The 21,218-nt window shown below is 51.1% G+C and overlaps 9 protein-coding genes across 9 annotated transcripts; 5 read left to right on the forward strand and 4 right to left on the reverse strand.

Annotated features, from left to right (window-relative positions):
• Positions 1 to 92: 92 nt before the first annotated feature.
• On the forward strand, positions 93 to 5,319 carry IAQ61_004715 (uncharacterized protein; the record flags this gene model as incomplete). Its single annotated transcript, XM_003839324.2, has 4 exons — positions 93 to 588; positions 644 to 1,190; positions 1,240 to 3,919; positions 3,972 to 5,319. Exons 1-4 carry the CDS (start codon positions 304 to 306, stop codon positions 5,317 to 5,319), a joined length of 4,860 nt encoding a protein of 1,619 aa, XP_003839372.2. The 5' UTR covers positions 93 to 303.
• Positions 5,320 to 5,856: 537 nt separating this feature from the next.
• Positions 5,857 to 7,482, forward strand: IAQ61_004716 (uncharacterized protein; the record flags this gene model as incomplete). The annotated part of the gene is made up of 2 exons (XM_003839325.2): positions 5,857 to 6,979; positions 7,118 to 7,482. The coding sequence occupies 2 exons, from the start codon at positions 5,857 to 5,859 to the stop codon at positions 7,480 to 7,482; spliced, it is 1,488 nt and encodes a 495-aa protein (XP_003839373.2).
• A 322-nt stretch (positions 7,483 to 7,804) lies between these two features.
• Positions 7,805 to 8,673, forward strand: IAQ61_004717 (uncharacterized protein; the record flags this gene model as incomplete). The annotated part of the gene is made up of 2 exons (XM_066096469.1): positions 7,805 to 7,850; positions 7,991 to 8,673. 2 exons carry the CDS (start codon positions 7,805 to 7,807, stop codon positions 8,671 to 8,673), a joined length of 729 nt encoding a protein of 242 aa, XP_065953787.1.
• Positions 8,674 to 8,952: 279 nt separating this feature from the next.
• Positions 8,953 to 11,632, reverse strand: IAQ61_004718 (uncharacterized protein). The gene is made up of 2 exons (XM_003839326.2): positions 10,891 to 11,632; positions 8,953 to 10,845 (listed from the first exon to the last, which is right to left on the reverse strand). Exons 1-2 carry the CDS (start codon positions 11,571 to 11,573, stop codon positions 9,195 to 9,197), a joined length of 2,334 nt encoding a protein of 777 aa, XP_003839374.2. The 5' UTR covers positions 11,574 to 11,632; the 3' UTR covers positions 8,953 to 9,194.
• Positions 11,633 to 11,815: 183 nt separating this feature from the next.
• IAQ61_004719 (uncharacterized protein) lies at positions 11,816 to 13,174 on the forward strand (the record flags this gene model as incomplete). Its single annotated transcript, XM_003839327.1, has 1 exon — positions 11,816 to 13,174. The coding sequence occupies one exon, from the start codon at positions 11,816 to 11,818 to the stop codon at positions 13,172 to 13,174; it is 1,359 nt and encodes a 452-aa protein (XP_003839375.1).
• A 559-nt stretch (positions 13,175 to 13,733) lies between these two features.
• IAQ61_004720 (uncharacterized protein) lies at positions 13,734 to 15,864 on the reverse strand (the record flags this gene model as incomplete). Its single annotated transcript, XM_003839328.2, has 3 exons — positions 13,734 to 14,761; positions 14,808 to 14,870; positions 14,920 to 15,864. 3 exons carry the CDS (start codon positions 15,862 to 15,864, stop codon positions 13,985 to 13,987), a joined length of 1,785 nt encoding a protein of 594 aa, XP_003839376.2. The 3' UTR covers positions 13,734 to 13,984.
• Positions 15,865 to 15,903: 39 nt separating this feature from the next.
• Positions 15,904 to 17,054, reverse strand: IAQ61_004721 (uncharacterized protein; the record flags this gene model as incomplete). The annotated part of the gene is made up of 2 exons (XM_003839329.2): positions 15,904 to 16,787; positions 16,847 to 17,054. 2 exons carry the CDS (start codon positions 17,052 to 17,054, stop codon positions 15,904 to 15,906), a joined length of 1,092 nt encoding a protein of 363 aa, XP_003839377.2.
• A 704-nt stretch (positions 17,055 to 17,758) lies between these two features.
• On the reverse strand, positions 17,759 to 18,695 carry IAQ61_004722 (uncharacterized protein; the record flags this gene model as incomplete). Its single annotated transcript, XM_066096470.1, has 2 exons — positions 17,759 to 18,004; positions 18,657 to 18,695. The coding sequence occupies 2 exons, from the start codon at positions 18,693 to 18,695 to the stop codon at positions 17,759 to 17,761; spliced, it is 285 nt and encodes a 94-aa protein (XP_065953788.1).
• On the forward strand, positions 18,694 to 19,377 carry IAQ61_004723 (uncharacterized protein; the record flags this gene model as incomplete). The annotated part of the gene is made up of 1 exon (XM_003839330.2): positions 18,694 to 19,377. One exon carries the CDS (start codon positions 18,694 to 18,696, stop codon positions 19,375 to 19,377), a length of 684 nt encoding a protein of 227 aa, XP_003839378.2.
• Between the last annotated feature and the right edge of the window lie 1,841 nt (positions 19,378 to 21,218).

Below are 21,218 nucleotides of genomic sequence, written 5' to 3' on the forward strand. Positions count from 1 at the left end.
CCCTTTTGGTGCCGTCATCGTCAAGCAGAGCCGCAGCGAGAAGCCAATTCATTCGCGCCCACACAAACTTCTTTCTATGCACACTATTGACAATCATCATCATCATCATCATCATCATCACCACCAGGCAACCTATCTCTCTCACCCTTGACCTCACCTTCACCTCCACCTCCACCTTCACTCTCGCTTTCGGCCACTGCAGCGCATGGAGTCAGCCCGCTTTCACCCCAATTCCCCTCTTCCTTCTCCTGCCACCACACAATTCTCTTACCCCGCCCCCCCGCATACTCACTTATCACAACCATGAGCAAGCGCACAACGAAAGCGCACGCCAGTAGCGCTCGGGCTGCCTCGACCTTTGCATCTTCCACCTTTGGATCTGTTCCAGCATTTGGCGCCAGCTCCTCAGCGCTCTCGTATGTGTCGGAGCCCCCAGACCTCTCCGCCGTCTCCGACCCCAATGTCGTAGTCTACTTTAGAAACTTGTCAAAGAAGGACAGTACAACCAAGGCAAAGGCCTTGGAGGACATACAGGCATATGTTGCGTCGCTGCAAGAGCCTGTAGAGGAAGGCGTATTGGAAGCATGGGTGTGTCCTACCGACATGTACATACAAGGAGCCGATAGTAATGAATTATTCGCAGATCAAAACATATCCCCGCACCTCAATAGACAATGCAAAAGCTGTCCGCCAAAATGCTCACCTCGTGCACGGACAAATGGCACTCTCCGCAGGCAAGCGAATAGCAAAGCACATGCCCAAGAGCGTTGCCGCATGGCTCAGCGGCCTCTACGACAGTGATCGATCCGTGGTTGAAGCCACCCAGACTTCCATACGCCAAGTCTTCAACACACCTGAGAAGATCCAAAACATTCGCAAGGCATACCAGCAACCAATATTGGAATACTGCAAAGACGCAATCGACAAGGAGAGCACCACAACCCTAAGCGATGAGCGGACAGTTAGCAAAGACGACGCCGAGACCAAATACAGTAGGGTCATATCTGCGTGTATAGCGCTGTTGGGGAGTCTCTTGGCCAATCTGCAACCAGAAGAGCTCTCCAAGTACCAGGCCGACTACGACAGTCTGCTTGGCGACAAGAAGCTCTGGGAATTTGTGTCGCATGATGACGCCTCAATACGGCGCTCATTACATCGCTTTCTCAAAACCTGTCTCGCCAAACAACCCGGTATGTCGCTTCTCTAGTGCTGTGGGATAGTAGCGCTCATTCGCAATAGCTGCCATTGAAGCCAATCTGGACGCGATCAGCAAATCTTACCTCTCCGTTGGTCTGAACTCTGATCAAATGAGCTCAATCTATGACTACATCGAGGCTCTGACGCTGTTAACGTCTACACATCCTTCCGTCTGGACTAATCACTATAAAAGCAAGACTTCCGTCGACAGACGCCTACGGCAGTTTCTAAAGAAGGGGTCTCAGCTTGGGCCCAGGGAATTCTGGGTACTTTTGAAACAGCTTTTGGCCGTCCTACCAACAGAAGTCTTACCAAGCAATGCTGCTGATGCCGCTGAGCTGCTCAGCTCACTTCAAGCTGGTATCGTACGACGGGACGAGTCCAAATATAACCACGACGCAGCATTCGACACATACATAGAAGCTGTTATGCTTATCAGTCAGCGTTTGCCGGAAAGTGATATACACAAACTTCTCGAAGAAAGGGTGGTGCCGCTCATGAATCATTACTTATGTCCATCAGCCGAAACTTCGCAATGGAGCATACCCGCCCATACCGCCACTAAACTACTCCCGAAGGTCTTGCGAATACCTGGTATGATCACGATACTCACCGACCGCTGGCCACAATTCGCACAGCAACTCATCGACGACATCAGGACATCTGCTCCGGAACAATCAAAGGACTACGACAAGTCACAGAATGCCGTTGTACAGCATGCTAATCGGTTTGCTGCTCTACAGGAACACGTCTTGAAGTTGGATCTTCCTGAGACTTTGCAGGGTATTGTTGTGGAAAGATATTCTGCTATAATTTTAGAGGCCCTCAATGTTCTTCAGAATCGAAACGGTAAGCCCTACGGGGCCGCTGGCACGATTGCAGCTCTTTTACGAAGCAACCGCGAACTGATTTCATCCGGTCAGACAGAGCAAGAGCTAGAGAATTTCGTGCAAGCAAATATTGCAACTTTGATACTCTCACCATCGGGGGCTTATGTCGTTGATATTCTTTACTCCTTGACTGAGTCCGTGGTGTTTGAGTCAGCATGGAGTGCTGCACTCAAGGCTGTATTGCAAGAAGGCGACTCCCCTACCAGGACCAAAGCTCTTGAAGCACTTCTGACATCCTCAAGAATCCCAACCAATCTTGATATGGCAGCAGCTGATAATGAGCTTCAGAGCTATGTCAAGTCTAGCGTGCGCAATGCTGTCGAGGGCTCAGCCGAGTGGGACTCTTTCAACAGCATGCTCCAATCACAGGCCAAAATTCTTTCTCCAGAAACTACCGAAGATGTTCTTGCTTATTTGACACAATCTTTATCAATAGCTCAGCATGCACCGTTTTCCCTACAAGGCCTTCGCCAAATCGTCAAATCGAACCCTTCCTTACTAAGGGAATTCCTGGGTCGACCACAGGGCTCAGCTCTATTACAGGGCTTGCTTCGAGCTTCTGAGTCTCCTAGTGATGAAATTTCGCAGGGTGCTACTGCAATCAATGCGTCGATACAAACCATTCTGGCAGCTGGATCGGACAGCAAGCAATCGATATATGATTTAATCCACAGAGGCCTGAGCGAGGCAAGCCAGACATCAGTCTCAATAGAGACACTTGTATCTCTCGCGAAGCAATCTGCAATGCGGGGAAGCCAATGGGACGACATGTCAAAATTCTTCCCGACTCTAGACGACTGGAGTTCGGCTCTCAAGCCCTTCCTCTGTGTCATACCCAAGTCATCTCTAGCCATCACAAGCCCGCTTGGCGGCGCGGTGTATCTTGTGGAATCAGGGACTCCCACATCCGAAATCAAAACGATATCACGAGATGCCGACGGCTATACTCCCGCGTATCGCATAGCACAATATGTCATCAGCTTGCTCACGCAACCAGATTATTTTCCCATTGGAACCGTTCCTGAGAAGATACGGGCGGCGTACATTCACAATATCGCTACCACCGTACAGCTTGCAGATGACAATCTTGGGCTTGCAGGCGCCAATGGTCTCTGGGCAGAGTACAACCGAGATGTAGAGGCAGATGCGATCGCTTTCGTGTCTCGCGCAAAGGAGCTCGTGACACAGCAGCTCAAGGAACTGGCTGTTACCTGGGACGAAGGCGACTCGGAGTCCACTTTGCTGTTCTGGGCTATTAAGCTTTTGTCTAGAGATAAGCCGGATACGCCAGCTGAAGCCTACTATGATGCCCGAGTATACAGCCATCTTGTCTCCACTGCCATCGAGGTCGCGGGCTGGAAAGCTGCGCTGACACCTCAACTAAAGGATATTCTAGGTAGCATCCGGAAGACAAAGGCAGTCTTCTCACTGCTCGGCTTCCTGAATGCCTTCAAAGAGCCGCTGGCAGCTTCCAAAGCTTGTGAAAGGATGTGCAGCGAAATCATAGCTGATCTGACAGGCTTGGACATAACGACCAGATCTGAAGAAGGTCTCCGCCAGCTGATCCTCTTGAACACAGTACTTGAGCAGGAAGGTATCACGGCGACCATTGCAAAGCAACGACTCGTTTTCTTCGTGAAGCACGTCATCCCGTGGCTACAGACCGACATGGTCGCGAGACCTGTGAAAGCCGAGCTGTGTCGTACGCTTGGTGTGCTTATTCCTTTCATGAGTGATATGTATGGTGATCACTGGGCCGATATTTTGAAGTCCCTCGCTTCCGCTTGGGCTGCGACGCAGAACTTTGAAGAGCATGAAACGTGGATGGATAGGTATGTTGCGCATGATTAACCCCTTACATTCTAGTTCACTGACAGATTGCAGCCCAATACCATTCGTTTATGCATCATTAAAGCTGTATGCTCAGATGAGGAAGTTGACGCAAGCTGAGGGGCCTAACGACGACCTCCTTGAGGCCTGGGCAGAATCAGAGCAGCCCATCGCCAACGGACTCATCAACCTTCTCAAACGTTCACAGCACTTCCCAGATGAGTTCCATCAGCCTTTGAAGATGGTTAATGATGTGCTAGCACGACAGATTGCGCACGTGTCGTTAGACCACTTGGAAGCTACCGAGGAACTCTATCCTCTCTTATACGTGGAGTCGCAACCTGTGCAACAAGCCGCCTTCAACATCCTGCACAAGCAGATCCCAGCTGCTCAAGAGCAAATTTCTATTGATGCAGCCCTTGAGAAGACCACAGCTCGACTACCAGAAGAGCTGTTGTCGCTCATAATGGAAGCACCAACTGTTGCAGCGTTGGCTGAAGCAGACTTTGAGCGAAGCGTACCTCTACCACTACGAGGGTACCTGCTCAGCTGGCTCCTGGTATTTGACCATCTCGAGCATGCCTCCTTCAAAGTGAAGAATGACTATGTTGAACACATCAAGGAAGGTGAATACCTCCCGGGCTTACTGGACTTTACGTTCGACTTCCTGGGCCACGCCCACAACAAGCCTGTAGACGTCTCCAAGCTCGATATCACAACCTATGAGCCGGAAATTGAGCCACCCAAGAAGGACCTACAATGGCTACTCACTCACCTCTACTTCCTCTGTCTCCGACATGTCCCCTCCCTCACCAAATCCTGGTTCATAAGCTGCAAATCCCGCGCCACAGTCGTCACTCTTGAACCCTGGACCGAGAAATTCATCTCACCCCCCGTCATTACCGCAGCCCTTGACTCCGTATCCAACTGGTCTGACTCCCAAGCCAGCGCCGAGCCCGACTCCCCGTTCTCCATCCGCGTCGCTCCCCGCGCCCGCGAAATCACCGCGTCCTATCTCGTTGACGACCAAACCATGTCGATGCGCATCTCGCTTCCGCCGGCCTTCCCCCTGGCGTCCGCAAATGTCGAATCGCTCAATCGTGTTGCAGTCAATGAAACAAAGTGGCAGTCTTGGCTGCGCACTTCGTTGGGTGCGATTACCATTTTCAACGGCAGTTTAATCGATGCGCTCACGACGTTTAAGAGGAATGTAGACGGTGCGATGAAGGGGCAGAGCGAGTGTGCAATTTGTTATAGTATTGTGGGGAGCGACAGGAAGTTGCCAGATAAAAGATGTCAGACGTGCAAGAATTTGTTCCATGGGAGCTGCTTGTTCAAGTGGTTCAAGAGTAGTGGGGGGAGTGGGTGTCCGCTTTGTAGGAATCCGTTTAACTATGGGTAATTTGGGGTTGTTTGCATAAAAGGTTTGTGGTAGCATTGCAAGGTATTTGGAGTAATAGATATAGGTTGGTTGAGGGAAGATTTTGAGATGATACATTATAGTGAGAAAGATCCCCGGAGTCTTTTAAGCTCATGTATCTCAAAACTCTTTGATCTCGATTTACACAATGTCCAAGGAAACAACGACTGCCCTACCAGGCAAGATCAACAAGAAGTGTCAGTAGTACAGAGTGAACGTGGGTTTACGTGATGGGTAAGACGTTGCTGAATCATGCGCCAATGAACCTCGGCTGTGCACGGTCGTTCTCTACCCCACACTACACCACACTACCTACGAAAGTACCGAGCTACAGTACATCAGATCCACACAGATAGACACCAAACCAGACATAACTTACGACTTTTGTAGGCACATTATATCCCCAGGTCGAAATCCTCTACCAGGATTACCACTTCCAATGCCCTCTTAACCCAGCTTCTTTCCATTTTCAATTCCCCTTCCTATTCCCCTCTAACACAACCCAACCAAACCTCAATCATGGCCTCCCCAACCTTGATTTTCAATTACGACATATCCTGCCCGTACGCCTACATAGCCTCAACCCGTGTCTCCTCCCTCGCCACCCGTACAAACGCAAACCTCATCTACCGCCCCATTCTCCTAGGCGCCGTATACCGCGCCACCGCGGCCCCTCAAGGCGCTGCTGGCTCTGCTTCTGATGTCTTCAACCCCACCAAGAAAGCGGTGGGCCAGCAGTCCATGAAGCGGACTCTGAAACGGTATAATGTTGCGTATAACCCGCCGCCCCAGCATCCGCGCAAGACTGTTGATGCGTTGAGGCTTTTGTACTGTGTTGATGGGGACGAGAGGAAACTGTTAACTGAGGCGTTTTTCAAGGCGTATTGGGTTGAAGGAAGGGATGTGGCTGACCGTAACGTGCTACTCGGCATTGCAAAGGAGATTGGTATACAGTCTGCGTCGAGCCTTAGTCTCCAATCCTTTGATGATGCCGCTGCCCGAAAAGAGCTGGAGACTGCAACCGCAGAGGCGATTCAAAGGGGTGCGTTTGGCGTCCCTGGATTCTGGATCCCCGAAGCCCGCTGGGAAGATGTAAATGGACAGGAGAAGAAGGGTCGCTTCTTCTGGGGTCAAGATCGCATGCATTTCGTAGAAGCGACTTTACTTAATCTCCGCTCTGCCTCTCAGTCTCCTTCCCTGTCCCCGAAAAACTGGTCTCAATCGCCACAACTACGCTCTCTGATTCCCCGCGCCATCCCTACAAACACAACGCCCTCCCCCACACGCCTAGAGTTCTGGTTCGACTTCAGTTCTCCCTGGGCATATTTGGGCTACACGCAACTTGCGCGTTTGCAGCGCACGTTTCCCTCTCTGACAATTGAGCTCAAGCCGTTTTTGCTGGGGATTTTGTTCCGCGAGATTGGCGCGCCGAATATGCCCATGTTGGCGATTAGTAAGGCGAAGGCGGCGTGGAGTCGGCAGGACCATGCGGATTGGACAGCGTGGTGGAACGCGGTGAATGAGCAGGAGAGTGCGAATAAGGATGAGAGGATCAATTTTAAATGGGCTGATAAATTCCCCATTCGTACGCCTGAGGTGTTGAGGGTGGGAATCATAGAGCCGAGGGCTGTAAGGCTGTTGTGTAAGTCTTTGCGTTTCGTCTCGTCTCACTTGAGATTATCCTGTCCACTGTGGATATTACTTACATCCATACCGGACCCAACCCCATCCTTAAGCATATACTACGAATACAGACTGGCTCGCTAATACCCACGCCCAGACGAAGCCTGCTGGTCCCACAACCTCGACGTCTCCTCTTCCGCCGTCCTCGAATCCATACTTACAACCGCCGGCTACAATGGCGCAGATCTTCTTGCCCGCGCCAATTCCCCGGCCACAAAGCAAAAACTCCGTGACCTCACCGCGGAGGCAAAGGAAAAGGGCATTTGCGGTGTACCCACATATAGAGTGCTCCGCCAAAATGCGAGTGGCAGTTGGGATCTAGCGGGCGGGTTGGTGTGGGGACAGGATGAGATTGGCGTGGTAGAGGATTTGATTGCAGGTTGGGATCTTGAGACTGGGAAGGAGCTTGCGGAGGCGAGGAAGGTAAGATATGAGGGTGGGAAGGGGCAAGCTAGGTTGTAGGTGAGGTTGGGTCGTAGACCCGTGTATGTTTGTATATGTGTGTTTCTCCAACGATGACAATGAAGACGCCGTGGAGGTTAATGCGTAGTACTTTCTCGTGGAAGTGATTGAAGGGACCGAGAAGACTGAATGGTACTGGAAGTGCCGTCATGATAATGAAATTTGACTATGAGGCATTTGCCAGCGGAAATGTCTGGTCCTTAGTGTTTCCATCTCTACAAGGTCAATGCTGCCTTGAGGTCTTGCATATGAATGTGAATAGATAGTTAAATAATCATAGTTGAAAGGGATTCGGATCTAGGAGTACACAATGGCCTCGCAAATGGCAACGAAGAGAACACTTGGGGCGTATTTAAATGCAGTTATCGGTTGCAAGGCATAGAATTTGGGTCTGAATTCAAGACTGAGTAGCTCGTATGGTTACAACTTCCAGGCAACTGCGGATAACTGCGGGGCAGTGGCACATCACGTGCGAATCTGCATACGTCATTCTCGTCTTGCGCAACAGTTGTCGAACTTCAAGGAACGGCTCAGCCTCTCAGGAACTTTACCAGTATAACAGGCATCAACCGATTTCTCCAAATTCCCCAGTCCTCCACCTATCCACTGCCAGTCCCCAAAATGACATCTAATCACCACGACGACAACCCTTGGGGCGACCAACAAAGTCAGCAGCAAGGCCATAGCTACCAAAACAACCAAAACCACAACCCGTACCAAACCTACCAAGATCAGCCCCGTGACCCATACGTCCAGGTACCCTTCCAGACCCAACCTCAAGAAAATTCACCCTGGAGTCAAGAACCAGGCCATCCGCAACCTCAATCCCACAACCCCTTCGACCAGCCTCACCAGCAACGCTCCCCACAACAATCTTACCAACAACAACCCCAAGCATCTTACCCGCACCAGCAACCTCCTCAGCTCCAGTCATCCGATCCAGATACTCCACCAGGCCTCCCGCCCCGACGCACAGCAACCGAGATGGCACTACCTACGGGCCAAGATCGCTCGCATCAAATTGAAGTCATGCAGAGCTATGAGGCGGCGGGGCGGAGAGATGAGGACGATGCGAATGTTGAGATTCTACAGCGCGAGTTTCCGAAGATAGACGGGAGTTTGATTGCGGCGATTTATGGCGATAGTAAGAGTTTGAGTGCAACGAGGGAGATGTTGCAGGCGCTTGAGTGAAGTTGAGGAGGGGGGTTTCGGTGCTGTCATCCTCTTGTCGGTTATGGAGGAAAGTGGAGGATATTACATCCTGCCCTGCACAGGTATTAATGTGCCATGCATGAATTCTACATTGTTTATTTTATTGTTAGTAGGACTGCTTCTTGTGCTTCGAGTGAACAGTCTGTGTCTATCAACGCATAAGCTTATTAGTAGCTTTAGAAGCAAGCTGGAACACGCAGAGTGGGTCTCGTAGCATTATCGATTTCTTTAAATTCAAGAGGATGCTGTATACAGTGTTGATCCGTAGGCGTAATTTCAAGGTGTATGAGATAAGAAATGAAAATTTCTAGGAAAGAATCATTGCTGGAAATCACCGTAGAAAACTTTACGATGTCTTGGACACAAAGCTAGGGCGAACTAGACAGAAGGGATATTCGAAACTCAAGAGAAAGATGATAATGCCCTATTGAACAAGACGTATAGTACATAATCATCATTCTACTTATGCACTCATCAAGACTTCATGAACGAAAGTCAGCCTAGCCCTCCGACCTCACAACCCCAATATTACTCCTGATATCAAACTCCACCCACCTCGCCCGGCCCTCTCTCTTCCCCCGTCCCCCACTCCCATCGATACTCCCGGGGTTCATGACAGTGCAGCCAAAATACTTGACCACGAAAGGTGGGGCCTCTGAATCCGCCAACACCAAGCTCGTCGGCAGTGGATACAGATTCAGAGTATGCGCAAAGTCCCAGTGCAATGGGCGAGCAGATAGCGGGAATGGAGAAAGGTGTGATTGCGAGAGGATGGTCCGGGTTAGGGCGCGGGCGACCTGGGTGTCGGCATCGATTTCACTGTTGGGTTTCTTGTGGACGGGTGGTAGGACAAGGCCACCGTCGAGATCCATGGGGTCTTGGAGATCTACGGCGGAGGGTTGGGCAGATGGTGCGAATGGCATTGAGTCGTCGACTTCTGGTTCAGGCTTGGGGAAGCGAATGCTATTCCTCTGAAGCCGGCCAACGATATCATCCCGTAGAATGGCCATTTCACCTTTGACGCCAAACCAGCTTAGTCGGGAAGGGTTGCTTGTCCATATCACTTCGCCTTCTTTCCCTTTTGCCTTGCCTGGGCCCCAGACTTCGCGATTTGCTTCGGCTACGACACGGCGGATGCGGTTTGTGAAGAGATGTGGGACTTGCTTGCGTGGGAGGGGTGTTGCGGCGCCGGCAGAGAAAGCGCTGGGCCAGGCGTCGTTATCTCCAGGGACGAAAATGAGGGTAGTGTGAGCGATAAGTTGTTGAAAGTCGGTTAAGACAGAGGCCAGAGCGTCGAAGTGCTCCTTGTACTCAATGCTGCCAGCGCCCGGTACGCCTGCTAAACTTGCTTTGGAACTGAAGTTGCCCATCAAGATGATAGCATGAGGATACACGGGCTGAACGTCTGTTGGGTCGGGAGTGTATGTGCGCAAGAGTGTCCGTAGCGCTGAGAGTGTTGACGGTATATCAAGATGTAGGTCTGATGCCATCACGATGTGATGTGACTGTTCGGCATTAAGTAGCTTCGAAGCGATTTTATTCATGCGAGAACCGGTCGCACGCTGCGAACCAACGCCAAGGAAATCCGTCCAGCCAAAAGCTGGACCTGCCAGACTGTTTTTGTCCACCTCTTCTACACCACCGAGTGTCGCTGTTCGCCTTTCACAAGGTGGATGGCCGACAGAGAAGCCGAGGAACTTACCACCAATGGTCCCCCCAATACCACCACTCCCACCGAGCGTTGATCCAGTACCAGCGTCTTCCTCATAGCTGCCCTCTACGAGCACGATCATGCCAGGAGCGAAGTAGGCTCCATTCTCGGGAATTGGCCTTGCGTGCTGGATGTCCAGTGCAATCGTTCCAGTGAGATCAGATAAAGAAAGTTGCCCAGTGGCTGAAACAGTCAGCATCCCCAAGAGCAGATGGGTGGTTCCAGTTCGACCAAGTAAATTTGCAACTGGCGTGATTGTGTTCATTTGTGATGTTGCAGCCGATCCAGTTCGACTCAACGTTGCTGATCGAGCAGTGGAGAATGTGGGAGCTTGAAATGTCTCATTGCGAAGTATGCGCTGATGTACTATGTGATATCGTTGGCGGAAGAGCTCAGTCTTGTGTGAAGGGTCTGGGAAAAGGGATGGTTTTGAGGCAGATCTTGGTCTATTAGCATGTGTGACGGGATTTCGGAAAAGTACATACTTTTCGAAATGCTTCTGAGTGACATTGTAGATCAATTTCGGTTGCTCAAAGGCCCCGATAACCTTCATCCACTCTCGTGTATCCTTCAGTAGATCTTCCTCTTCCTCTTCATCTTCCACTTCAAGACTTGACATCCCAAAACTGTTGTTGCTGTCCAGTGCTGGTCGCGATGCAAGTCCGTTCATCTCAGACCCGAAGTTGAAGCTACTTTGTCGGCCCACGACTGAACCATGAACCACTTTTCCACCCAGCATGGAACCTTCCAATGTCTTTAATATTCCTTTGAGAATCTCACTGTCCCCCTCGACAATCACTTGGCCGCCACATTTCTTCCAACTCTTTGCTATTTCCTCGAGCACCTTCTCCGCTAGACCTTCTTCCCGCCATCCTGAGCCACAATGCTTCCCTATGAACGTGGCAAAAGCCTGCAGAGCAGACGAGGTGAGAGTCAAATTATACTTCTTAGTAAAGGTACGAAAAGCAAGCGGACGTAGGGTCGCTGGAGGAAGTAATATAGGTAGAACGGTAGACTTTGTAGGTGGTTTGAGAGCTGGGGGAGCGCGGATGGGTGCTGTTCTGCGGGGGTTGATGGGATGAGCAGGTGTGCCAAAGGCGGGCGATGAAGAGGGAATGGGATTCGATGGGACCGCAGAAGGCTTTTCTGGTCGTCTTGCTGTTGCCATTGCTGATTTGAGCTGTTTATACTGGCGTTGAGACAGTTTGTCACTCTGGTATGCATATGCACTTTACGGCGCGTTGACGCGGTACACGATATCGCGGTGGTCCGAGCACCGCCGCTACTTTTCCCGCAACTCGCGCAACACTGCAACTACCACCACCCACGTCCAAGGCACGTTCGAATAACTTCACCGAAACCACATATTCTGGAATCGCTGCACAGTTCCTTGATCGAATCGCTACAAGGATGTCGGGAGCGAACATCCAACCGTTAAGCACCGTCGCTGAAAGCGAGGACATACCACGAACGAAGGAGAAGCTGGAGGAGCTCTCTAAAGCTGGTTCCATTCACTACTCCACCAAGAACTTTGCGGCTGCTGCTGAGAACTACGCCAATGCTGTCGAGATCCAAGCGGAGCTGAATGGCGAGATGGCGCCCGAAAACGCAGAGCTACTTTTCTATTATGGACGCGCACTCTACAAAGTCGCAGTCGCCAAAAGCGACGTACTAGGCAACAAGGTCGCACAAGAAGAGAAGAAGAACCCAAAGTCCAAAAAGGCCAAGAAAGCAGCCAATGGAGAAGGTTCGAGCAGAGTTATTGCTGAGCAAAAGGAAGAGTCTGTGGAGACGAAGCCATATTTTCAGCTGCAAGGAGACGAGAACTGGACGGACTCGGAAGAGGAAGACATGGAAGAAGCAGATGGTGAGCAGGAAGAAGAGGAGGATGACTTTGGGAATGCATACGAAGTCTTTGAGCTGTCTCGCGTGCTCTACTCGAGACAATTGGAAGCTTTGGAAGGTGACGCTGCGGATAAGGGCAAGGGGAAGGCGGAATTGAGCCCACAAGCGCGCAAGCTCAAGGAAAGGATAGCTGATTGCCATGGCTTCCTTGTCGAAATCTCATTAGAGAATGAACGTTTCCATGATGCCATCTCAGACGCACGTGCTTCTCTTGCACTACAAGAAGAACTGTATCCCTTCGAACACGAGAATGTCACAGAGGCGCACTACTCGCTATCGCTGGCACTCGAATTCGCGTCCGTCTCGAAAGTACGCGAAGATCAGACTGGCAAACAACCCGAAATCCCAGACACCTCGCAGCCACCTGAAGATGACAAAGACGGCATAAATTGGGAGCTGAGAAAAGAAGCGGCCGAGCAGACGGAGCTCGCCGTAAAGAGCCTTGAAGCACGGTTGAAGAAAGAAGAAGCAGCCTTGGATTCTGATAAACTCACGCCCGAGCAGAAGAAAGAGAAGCAGGCTATCATTGAAGACAAGAAAGGCATGTTGGAGGACCTCAAGGCACGCCACATGGATCTACAGTCAGATCCTACCAAGCAGGAATTCGATAGCATAGATCCTTCTGTCATGCAAGGTCTTCTCGGCGGCTTACTGGGTGCCGATGCTGCTACACAAAAGGCAAAGATTGCAGAGGCGACCAAGTCAGCGAATGATGTGACAGGTTTGGTAAAAACTAAGAAAAAGGCAAAAGCACCTGCACCACCAGCTTCGAATTCCGCAGCGGGAAGCAGTGGCAAGAGGAAGTTGGAAGTTGATGAAGCTGGGCAAGAAGGGAAGAGATCCAAGACTGAGGAGCCTGCATGATTACGAGTCTTTGACGGCCGTTACTTGAAAATTATTTCCAATGTTGTACTGGATGCTCTGGTCTGGCGAGGCCCGATTTTCATCTGCTTTTCTCTTCTCCCGGGGAAAGGGATAGGGACGATAGCATAATGATTCATCAAATTTCGATGCAAGATCGGCTGCTGCCGTTGTCCAACCCACCACGTTCTCCATACACCGACATCTTAATGTGACCATGTGGCATTTTAAACACGATTCTCTCGCCAAGATCGTGTTCAAGATGATCGGAACTCGTGTGCCGCCCTCATCTCTGTCTCTACGAGGCAATTTCCAACCAGGCTCACTGTCTGTTTGTGGTCGCAAATCAGTACGAGTATTAGGCTTGTAGTAGCGTACCATGCAATTTGGCAGATTGCCAGCAGGTATCTCTTCCTGGCCGGCTCACGTGCAAGTCTGGACATCGGTATTGAGTAAAACAGCCTGTGGAGTGACGATTTACCTAAGTTCGAAGATATAACAACGTATATTTACTCGTCCCCCTGATTTATGTAGCAAAAGCTATGGGGCTGTCAAGGGCGGGGGGAAATACGGTAGTTCGTATGGTCTGCATAAGCAGACACTCCCGATGAATATGACAATCCAACACTGAATTGTCATTGCGATGCATTCACGCGGCTGATTTATAAAAATTCACTGAATTGGTGCTATATGCGTTGCGATGGAAGACAGTTCAATGTTGAAGAAAAACCCTTTAATTGACTACGAACAGGGCACACAAAGCACAAGCAAATCCACAAACAACAGGAAAGCAGCATTCATAACAGCATCCTCTCAAGCACTACGAGCCACCACACTAGCCCTCGCCACCTCCTGCCTCGCCACCCCAACCTTATCCTCCAAATCCGGCAATGAAAACCTCGGCCTGCGATAGGTATATCCAACAAACGCGCCCTTCTTCCTGAGCTCCAACACGGCCCGTCCCACCTGCGGATCACGCAACAACTTATCCCTCGGCCTCTTCTTCTCCTTCTTCCGGCGGCGAATCTTCTGGAAGCCTTTGTAGACTTGCTCGTACGCTGGGATGGGCACCTGGCTCTTTGCAAGCGCAGACTCGGGTGTTGGTGTTTGTGCTTCGTCGCCCAGGATATCAGCGACGCATACGGTGGGTATGCCGTCAAAGTCTGCGACTTCGTAGCTGGAGGAGTCAAGGTGGTCGGATGCGCTCATGATCTCGGCTTCGTCGTCAAAGTACTTTGTAATGGGCTGGCCGCCGTGGACGCGTGGGACAAAGGGAGGTCGGGTCATGTGCAGCGTGGACCACTGGATGTTGCGGAAGAAGGGGTGGGCTTTGATGTCTTCGGCGTCGTTGGGGAATACGATACGGCCTGTGGTGTTGAGGTTGCGGGTACGGCGGGCACCGACTGATTTGTCGCGGAGGATCCAGTCGTTCTCACGGTAGCGTTTGGCTGAGAGGCGGTCTTGTCGTTCTTCTAGGAGGCGCATCATGAGGTCCATGGCGTTGCGGGTGACGGCCATGAGAGGTACTCGATCAATATTTGGGCGGGCGTATCGCTGGTCTGGAGGGAAACGAAGCCAGCGTCGATGATCCTAGTTTGCATCAATACAAGTTTTATTTCAGGCCCGGACAACTCACAAGTATACGTGCCTTGGTCGCCTGGCGGTTCTCGCAGAAGAAGGGAGTGCAGCCGTAGAGGCACTATGTGATTGTCAGATGGCCGAAATCAGCATGCATGCCTCAAACGTACCTCATAGAGTATGATGCCAATACTCCACCAGTCGCACCTACCATCGTAGTTTTCGCCGCGAACAACCTCTGGAGCCATGTACTGGCTAGTACCAACCACACTCTTGGCGAATTGACGCCTCTGAGTGCGGTTCAGCCAATCGATAATGGGCCCATTAGCAATGTCCTGTCTTGTGTCATGGCCACGTCCAGACTGGCCACCGTTGATCAGATCAAAGGTGTAATAAGCATCTTGGTGAACCTTTTCTTCCTCGATATCCTGGGCGTCACCTTGGACATGCAAGTCCAAGTCACGAATGAGACCATACCGCTGCTCGTTGTAGTATGTCTGATTATGAGTCCAGTGCCCATCAAACGCGAGGCCAAAGTCAGAGATTTTGAGATGGCCAGACGCCGTAATGAGGAAGTTGTCGGGTTTGACGTCGCGGTGAATCCAATTCATCCGATGGGCTTCCTCGATGCAAAGAATCATCTCAGCGAGGTACCATTTCGCCACGTTCTCGTCCAGAATATCCTCGCGCAGAAGCAGGCCGAGAAAGTCGCCGCCCATCATGTATTCCATGACCAGGTATAAATTGTTGTTGTCCTGGAAGGCAGATACCAGTGGTACTACCCATCTCGAGTTCTCAGATGCAACGAGAAAGTCGCGCTCTGCACGCAAGTGGCCTTCTTGGCTGTTTCTCAGCATATCTGATTTTCGGATGACCTTCATGGCAAATACTTGCTTTACCTTGCGGATCGGTGATATGGGCTGGCCCTCCGCGTCTGCGACCTTGTCGATAGGTGTGAGCAGACTGTTGTCACCCCTGAGATTGCCACTGTGCTCGCTTTTCTCCCGCACAAGACGAACAACGCCAAAACTACCCTTGCCCAGAACACGAACAATGTCGTAGTTGGAGACGTGCACGCCCTTCATTGTCTGTCTCGCGAGCGTGTTCGACTTCATGACACGTGTCTGACGAAGATGGTAGCTCTCAGAGAGATACTATTCTCGCCTCATCTGATGACGTTGCTCGTTGGCAATGGTCATGGCGAAAAGCTTGCGCTCCATTTTTCGGAGACGCAGAGACCGTGGCGATGCCTTGGGCGTCAGCAGCTGGTCAAAGTGTGATTCAAAGAAGGCCTTCGCGGCAGCGGCATTTTCGATGGTGGCAACGGATGGCTCGGAGAGACGGGGAGCGTCTTGACGGGGAAAGACTAGAAATGGAGAAAGCAATGGGTCGGGACCTGATTCGCAAATGGGAGGAGAGCCGCCAGTAGAAATCTTTCGATTGGCGTTCTGACCCCGCTGTGTGGTTTCGGCGGACATTGGCCCCGTTGATGAAACGAATGAAGTCGGCGCAGTGGACAGGCTCAGCAATGCATTGCTTGTACTGATGACACTGGATGGTAGAGATGAAATTTCTGTCATCGCTAGTCGTGGTGATTTTGCGGTGGAGTGAGTACTAGGGTGTTGATTGAACGCCGCCGTCTGGATAGTAGGTCTTGAAATCAGCTTCGGTCTATGAATGACAGTGTCATTGTGGAGAAGGACCGCCGAGATCTTGGACGTCAGCTGGCTAGATAGACCTGGTGTCGATCTGCTTGTGTGTAGAGCAAGAAGATGCAAAGGACGCTCAGAAGGGACCGGTTCTGATTCGCCATCAAGTGCTGTGGCTTTTGAAAAGTGCAGGAGGGAGGAACTTCGTCGATGTAGGGTCAGTGTAGGTAGAGTTCTAGGATTGTCGGGAGAACTAGAGCTTCGTAGTAGTGAATGCTTTACATAGGTATTGTTGTCGTCCGCACGGCGAGTACTGTCGGTTGCATCGGAAGTTGCACCTTCGCCTGAAGTGGTCGCTTGCTCCCCACTGCCTGGGGTAGGTGTGGAGCCTGACATGAAGATTAGCGTTTGGATCACTTGTAGAATATAAAGGCCTCGCTATCCATACTCTTGCCATTGCGAAATATGGAGAAGATCCTGATGCTTCCCCTTCGAAGATTCGTCAGAGTCCGGCTCGCTGGAGTGCCATTCCGACTGTGAGATGGCTTGGCACCATCTGCAGAGCGCTCCACGACGCGTATCTTACCCTTGTCCCGGGAAGTTAGTAATGGATTATGGATGTCTTTTCTTTTTCGAGCTGGAACTAGAGACATCATCTCAGAGACGGGCGGAAAGTCGATGATGGGCAGGTATTGCCGCTGGAAAAGATAACAATATTCGCACCCCGTTCACAACCGAGTGTTGTCGGTGAAGGAAGGTTGTCTGATCATGGCACAATATTTGCGAAGCCCTCACCCGGAGACATCATGGAAAGACCCATCGTGAACAGGGGGGCAAGAGTGTAGGCTGAGCAGCAGGCATGAGTTTAGTACAAGAAGCACCTTCTTCCTACTCTTCGAGGTAAGTGAGGTCAAGGTAAGTGAAGATGCAGAGAATCATGTCTGACGCGATGATGCAACCAACAAACCATGTCTGTTTTGATATCAAGATCCGTCTTCTGTCTTCTTGGGTCGTGATGGTAGGAATTTGGGACTTTGCCATCCAACACGGCAATATCTTGCCGATGAAGTTGATGTCAGTAAGTGAACATTCTGACTCTGGGAATAACAGGGAAGGGCGTCAAACAATCACAGTCTTCGGAATGACACCGGCGAGCGCCAGCACACCTCGTGATGCGATCGATCGCTGAGTTTCGAGACACCGCATGATCCAGCCCTTTCACCAATGAGGTTGCAAGACGTGGACGGCTAATGGCACGCATATCCTTCCATGTAACTTACAATAACTGCAGCGTAAGCCTTCTCTGTCCTTTGAGACTACACTCACAAGTGACTACATTCACACCGCATATAAGAGAGAGTCATTCTTCCGGCTGCTGCTGTTGTTGTTCTTGTTGTTCTTGTTGTTGCTGTTGTTGCTGTTGTTGCTGTTGTTGCTGTTGTTGCTGTTGTTGCTGTTGTTGCTGTTGTTGCTGTTGTTGCTGTTGTTGCTGTTGTTGCTGTTGGTGCTGTTGTTGCTGTTGTTGCTGTTGTTGCTGTTGTTGCTGTTGTTGCTGTTGTTGCTGTTGTTGCTGTTGTTGCTGTTGTTGCTGTTGTTGCTGTTGTTGCTGTTGTTGCTGTTGTTGCTGTTGTTGCTGTTGTTGCTGTTGTTGTTGTTGTTCACTTGTCAGACGTCCTTTCACGGCGCCCCCGCATTGCACCCCCGGCTGTGGCGTTCCTGTTCGCCTTATCCGTTATCGGGATCGCGCGACATCATAGCGTTGTCCATCTCACGTCACCTGCTCCTCTCCTCGGACCTCAACCACCTCGTCGTTGTTCAACGGAGGTTGGGCGTCCCCACGGCGTACGCGCTCGAGTCGCGAAAGAGACCGAGGATTGTCTCTGGTAACTACTCTTTGTGGATTCTTGGCTCATGGTTTGGCCCTTGACCTCTTGACAACACTCGCAGCCTGGTGTCTGCACCAACACTGGGAACTAGGTAAACTTCATTCCGGAAACGGGCATCTACCAGCGACTTTGTCACGTCACGGGGCTTGTTGCCATGCGAACGACGCAACTGGACTAAGGCTGCATACTCTTGAACGTGATTTCCGGTAATACTTTGGCAGACCAACGGAGGCGACTACCTCACCTGACCATCTCATCTGAACTCATAATTTTGCAAGCACGTTGACGCCTGGCTTGCATCGACCCCAGCGAACTGTTGGTGATACTCTACTGAACCACAGAGCGATCTATATTTTACCTTGACAAGAATACTTGGTGCTTCAAAGCCTGTACAGGAAGATCGGAAACCATGCCCAACGTTCCCACGACGCCCTTCCCCCTATATCTCCTTCCCAGCAATCCATTCCGACGGCGACGAAGTTCCGCTTACTCAACTTCTACCGCTTCAACTGGATCCCCATCTTCTTCACCGCCACAACCTACCTCATTTCTCTCCCGTAATCCGACGTCGCACCTTCGCTGCTACAAGTGTCTCTCTGATCTCGTGCCGGTGTCGGCGATCATCAGCAAGGGCTTCACTGGCCGACATGGCAAAGCTTATCTTGTCGCGCCGCCATCATCTGCCAATGTGCTGAGCGGGGGAGATACTCCCATCGATTGGAAAAAGGATGACCTGCCAAACACACTCACACACAAGGCTGTACCCCGACAACTAGTGACCGGCGCTCATACCGTCTCTGATATCAGCTGTCGCAGCTGCGGCTGCGTCCTGGGTTGGAAGTATGTCGATGCTGTGGAAGAAGCACAGAAGTACAAGATTGGCAAGTTCATTCTCGAGACGAAGCGAGTGGTGAAAAGCACGGGCTGGGAAGACACGGGGATCGATGAGGATGGTGGCCTGGAAGTCAAGGACGACGATATAGAGTTCGACTCGCAGGACGAGGACGAATGCGAAGATTTATTCAGCGGCATCTGGACCCCGAAATTGGCCAAGAGCAGGCGCAAGAATCGCGTCTTCAGTCGTAGTGGCTAGCCCACTCTCGGGCATCAAACCACATGTTATACGCACCCGTTTTTTGGTGCGAGACACTCTTTTTCTACTGGGATCGGTGTTTCTGGGACGGTTTTGGACGGACGGCATCGGTGCATGTTATCCAACTCAGACGCTTTACGAACTCGATTTATTATAGATACCCCCCTCCCTACGTTTTTCCTTATACTCAAATACGAAACCACCACCATCTCCAACCCATCCCATATCCCATAGTAAAACATCTAATAACAAAACTTAACTTCACTCTCCTTCATACACATCCTATATCTCCCCTCCCTTTTCCACCGCCCTCGGACAGTCTTCCCCGCCTCTCCCAACCAGCCTCCTCAAGCTCCAGGACTCATATCCCCCGCCCGCCGTACCATCGGCCACTCATTCCGACGAGCCCTCTTTTTCCGCTGACGCATCTTATACCACACTGCATAGCAGATACAGCCTGCTATAATCAGGACTAGCAAGCCCAGTACCGCACCAAGGACGACGCCGAATTCAGTTTGCGGAGAGGGCGGTGTGCTTGTGTGTGGTGTGGATGCAGAGGGTGTGGGCATGGGCATGGGCGCGAGGGGGGGAGGGATCATGGGTGAAATGGTGTAATACTGTTGCTGAAGAAGATTGATTGTGGAAAATCCACGGCCCTTGGATGGTTTGGGAGTGCTTTCTGCGGGAAATGTGGAGTGCTTGGTTTAGATGGCGGGAAAAATATTGCTATCTACCATGGTAAGTAAGTAGATTCTGTCTGAATCCCAGTTTGGACCTGCATCATCGTATCATCCATCCACTTGACATCTCACCCCCAGCTAGCCAACGCCGTGACTGTGAACCAGACTTGCTATGGACACACATATCCACTGGACTGTAACCTGAGCGTTGGAATCGGTACTGCAGTTTGTTTGACTCGCAGGCTGAGATGAAAACTGTGTATTAGACGCTAGGTAGGCTGGATGCACTGCGGTTGTCAGCAGGTCAAGCGACGTGCTCTGACCCATGTCAAATACAATGCGAACGACTCATTGCAGTACCGCACGGGAGGGGAGGAGATGCTTACTTGCTCACTCGTTACAAACAGTACCTGACCCAGCCGCTTACCATCAAAATCCAATCTACTCGCATGCCCAAACATCAATACACCTACACACCTCCACCTCCACCTCCACACCCAGCCACAAACCCACAAAGCCTACACTGTACCTACATATACCAACCGCCCCCCCCCATGACCTATCGCCATATCTGCCCCTTGAAGCTGTAAACACTCCGCCGGAACAAGTAAACCCGCACTCGATTCGCAGTCATACAAGACTCATTCTCCATTAGCATACCGTATGCAACACGCGCTTTGCGCACGGGTACGGGTATGGTATTTTGCGAGATGGGAGTAAAGGATATTGGCCACGCTGGGCGGTTCAAGTGCAACGTCATGGCTAGAGCGTAGCAAAAGGTAGGTAGACAGGTAGATAAAACGCAGGTGATTGACAAGCGCAAGCCCATCGTTTGTACGGGTATAGGTAGCATCTTGAGACGCAAACGACACACGGCAACAGGACAGCGGTACCGGTACCGTACGGCCAAGTCCGAGATTTTGCGCAGCGCGTAGCTTGACACGACACGACACGACACGACACGACACGACACGACACGACACGACACCAACCATCTGGTGCACCAGACTCCAAACTCTTTCGGCAGGAGGAAGTTTTTTCAAATTAGGCAAACGCGTTTTAGCTCGACGCCTTCACGTGGCTTTACACTATGACACTGCTTGTCTATCTACACTATACTTGCCCTAACACTAACCTAACCTAACCTAACCCTAACCTCAA

Source organism: Plenodomus lingam, assembly GCF_022343315.1.
Source record: "Plenodomus lingam strain CAN1 chromosome Unknown contig_19, whole genome shotgun sequence".
NCBI lineage: Eukaryota > Fungi > Ascomycota > Dothideomycetes > Pleosporales > Leptosphaeriaceae > Plenodomus > Plenodomus lingam.

Excerpts from the sequence above, each read along its gene's own strand:
- IAQ61_004718 (XM_003839326.2), bottom strand. The coding sequence starts at position 11,573 with ATGGCAACAGCAAGACGACCAGAAAAGCCTTCTGCGGTCCCATCGAAT. Across the intron at positions 10,846-10,890 it reads ACTCAGAAGCATTTCGAAAA|ATCTGCCTCAAAACCATCCC; the intron begins GTATGTACTTTT and ends TAATAGACCAAG.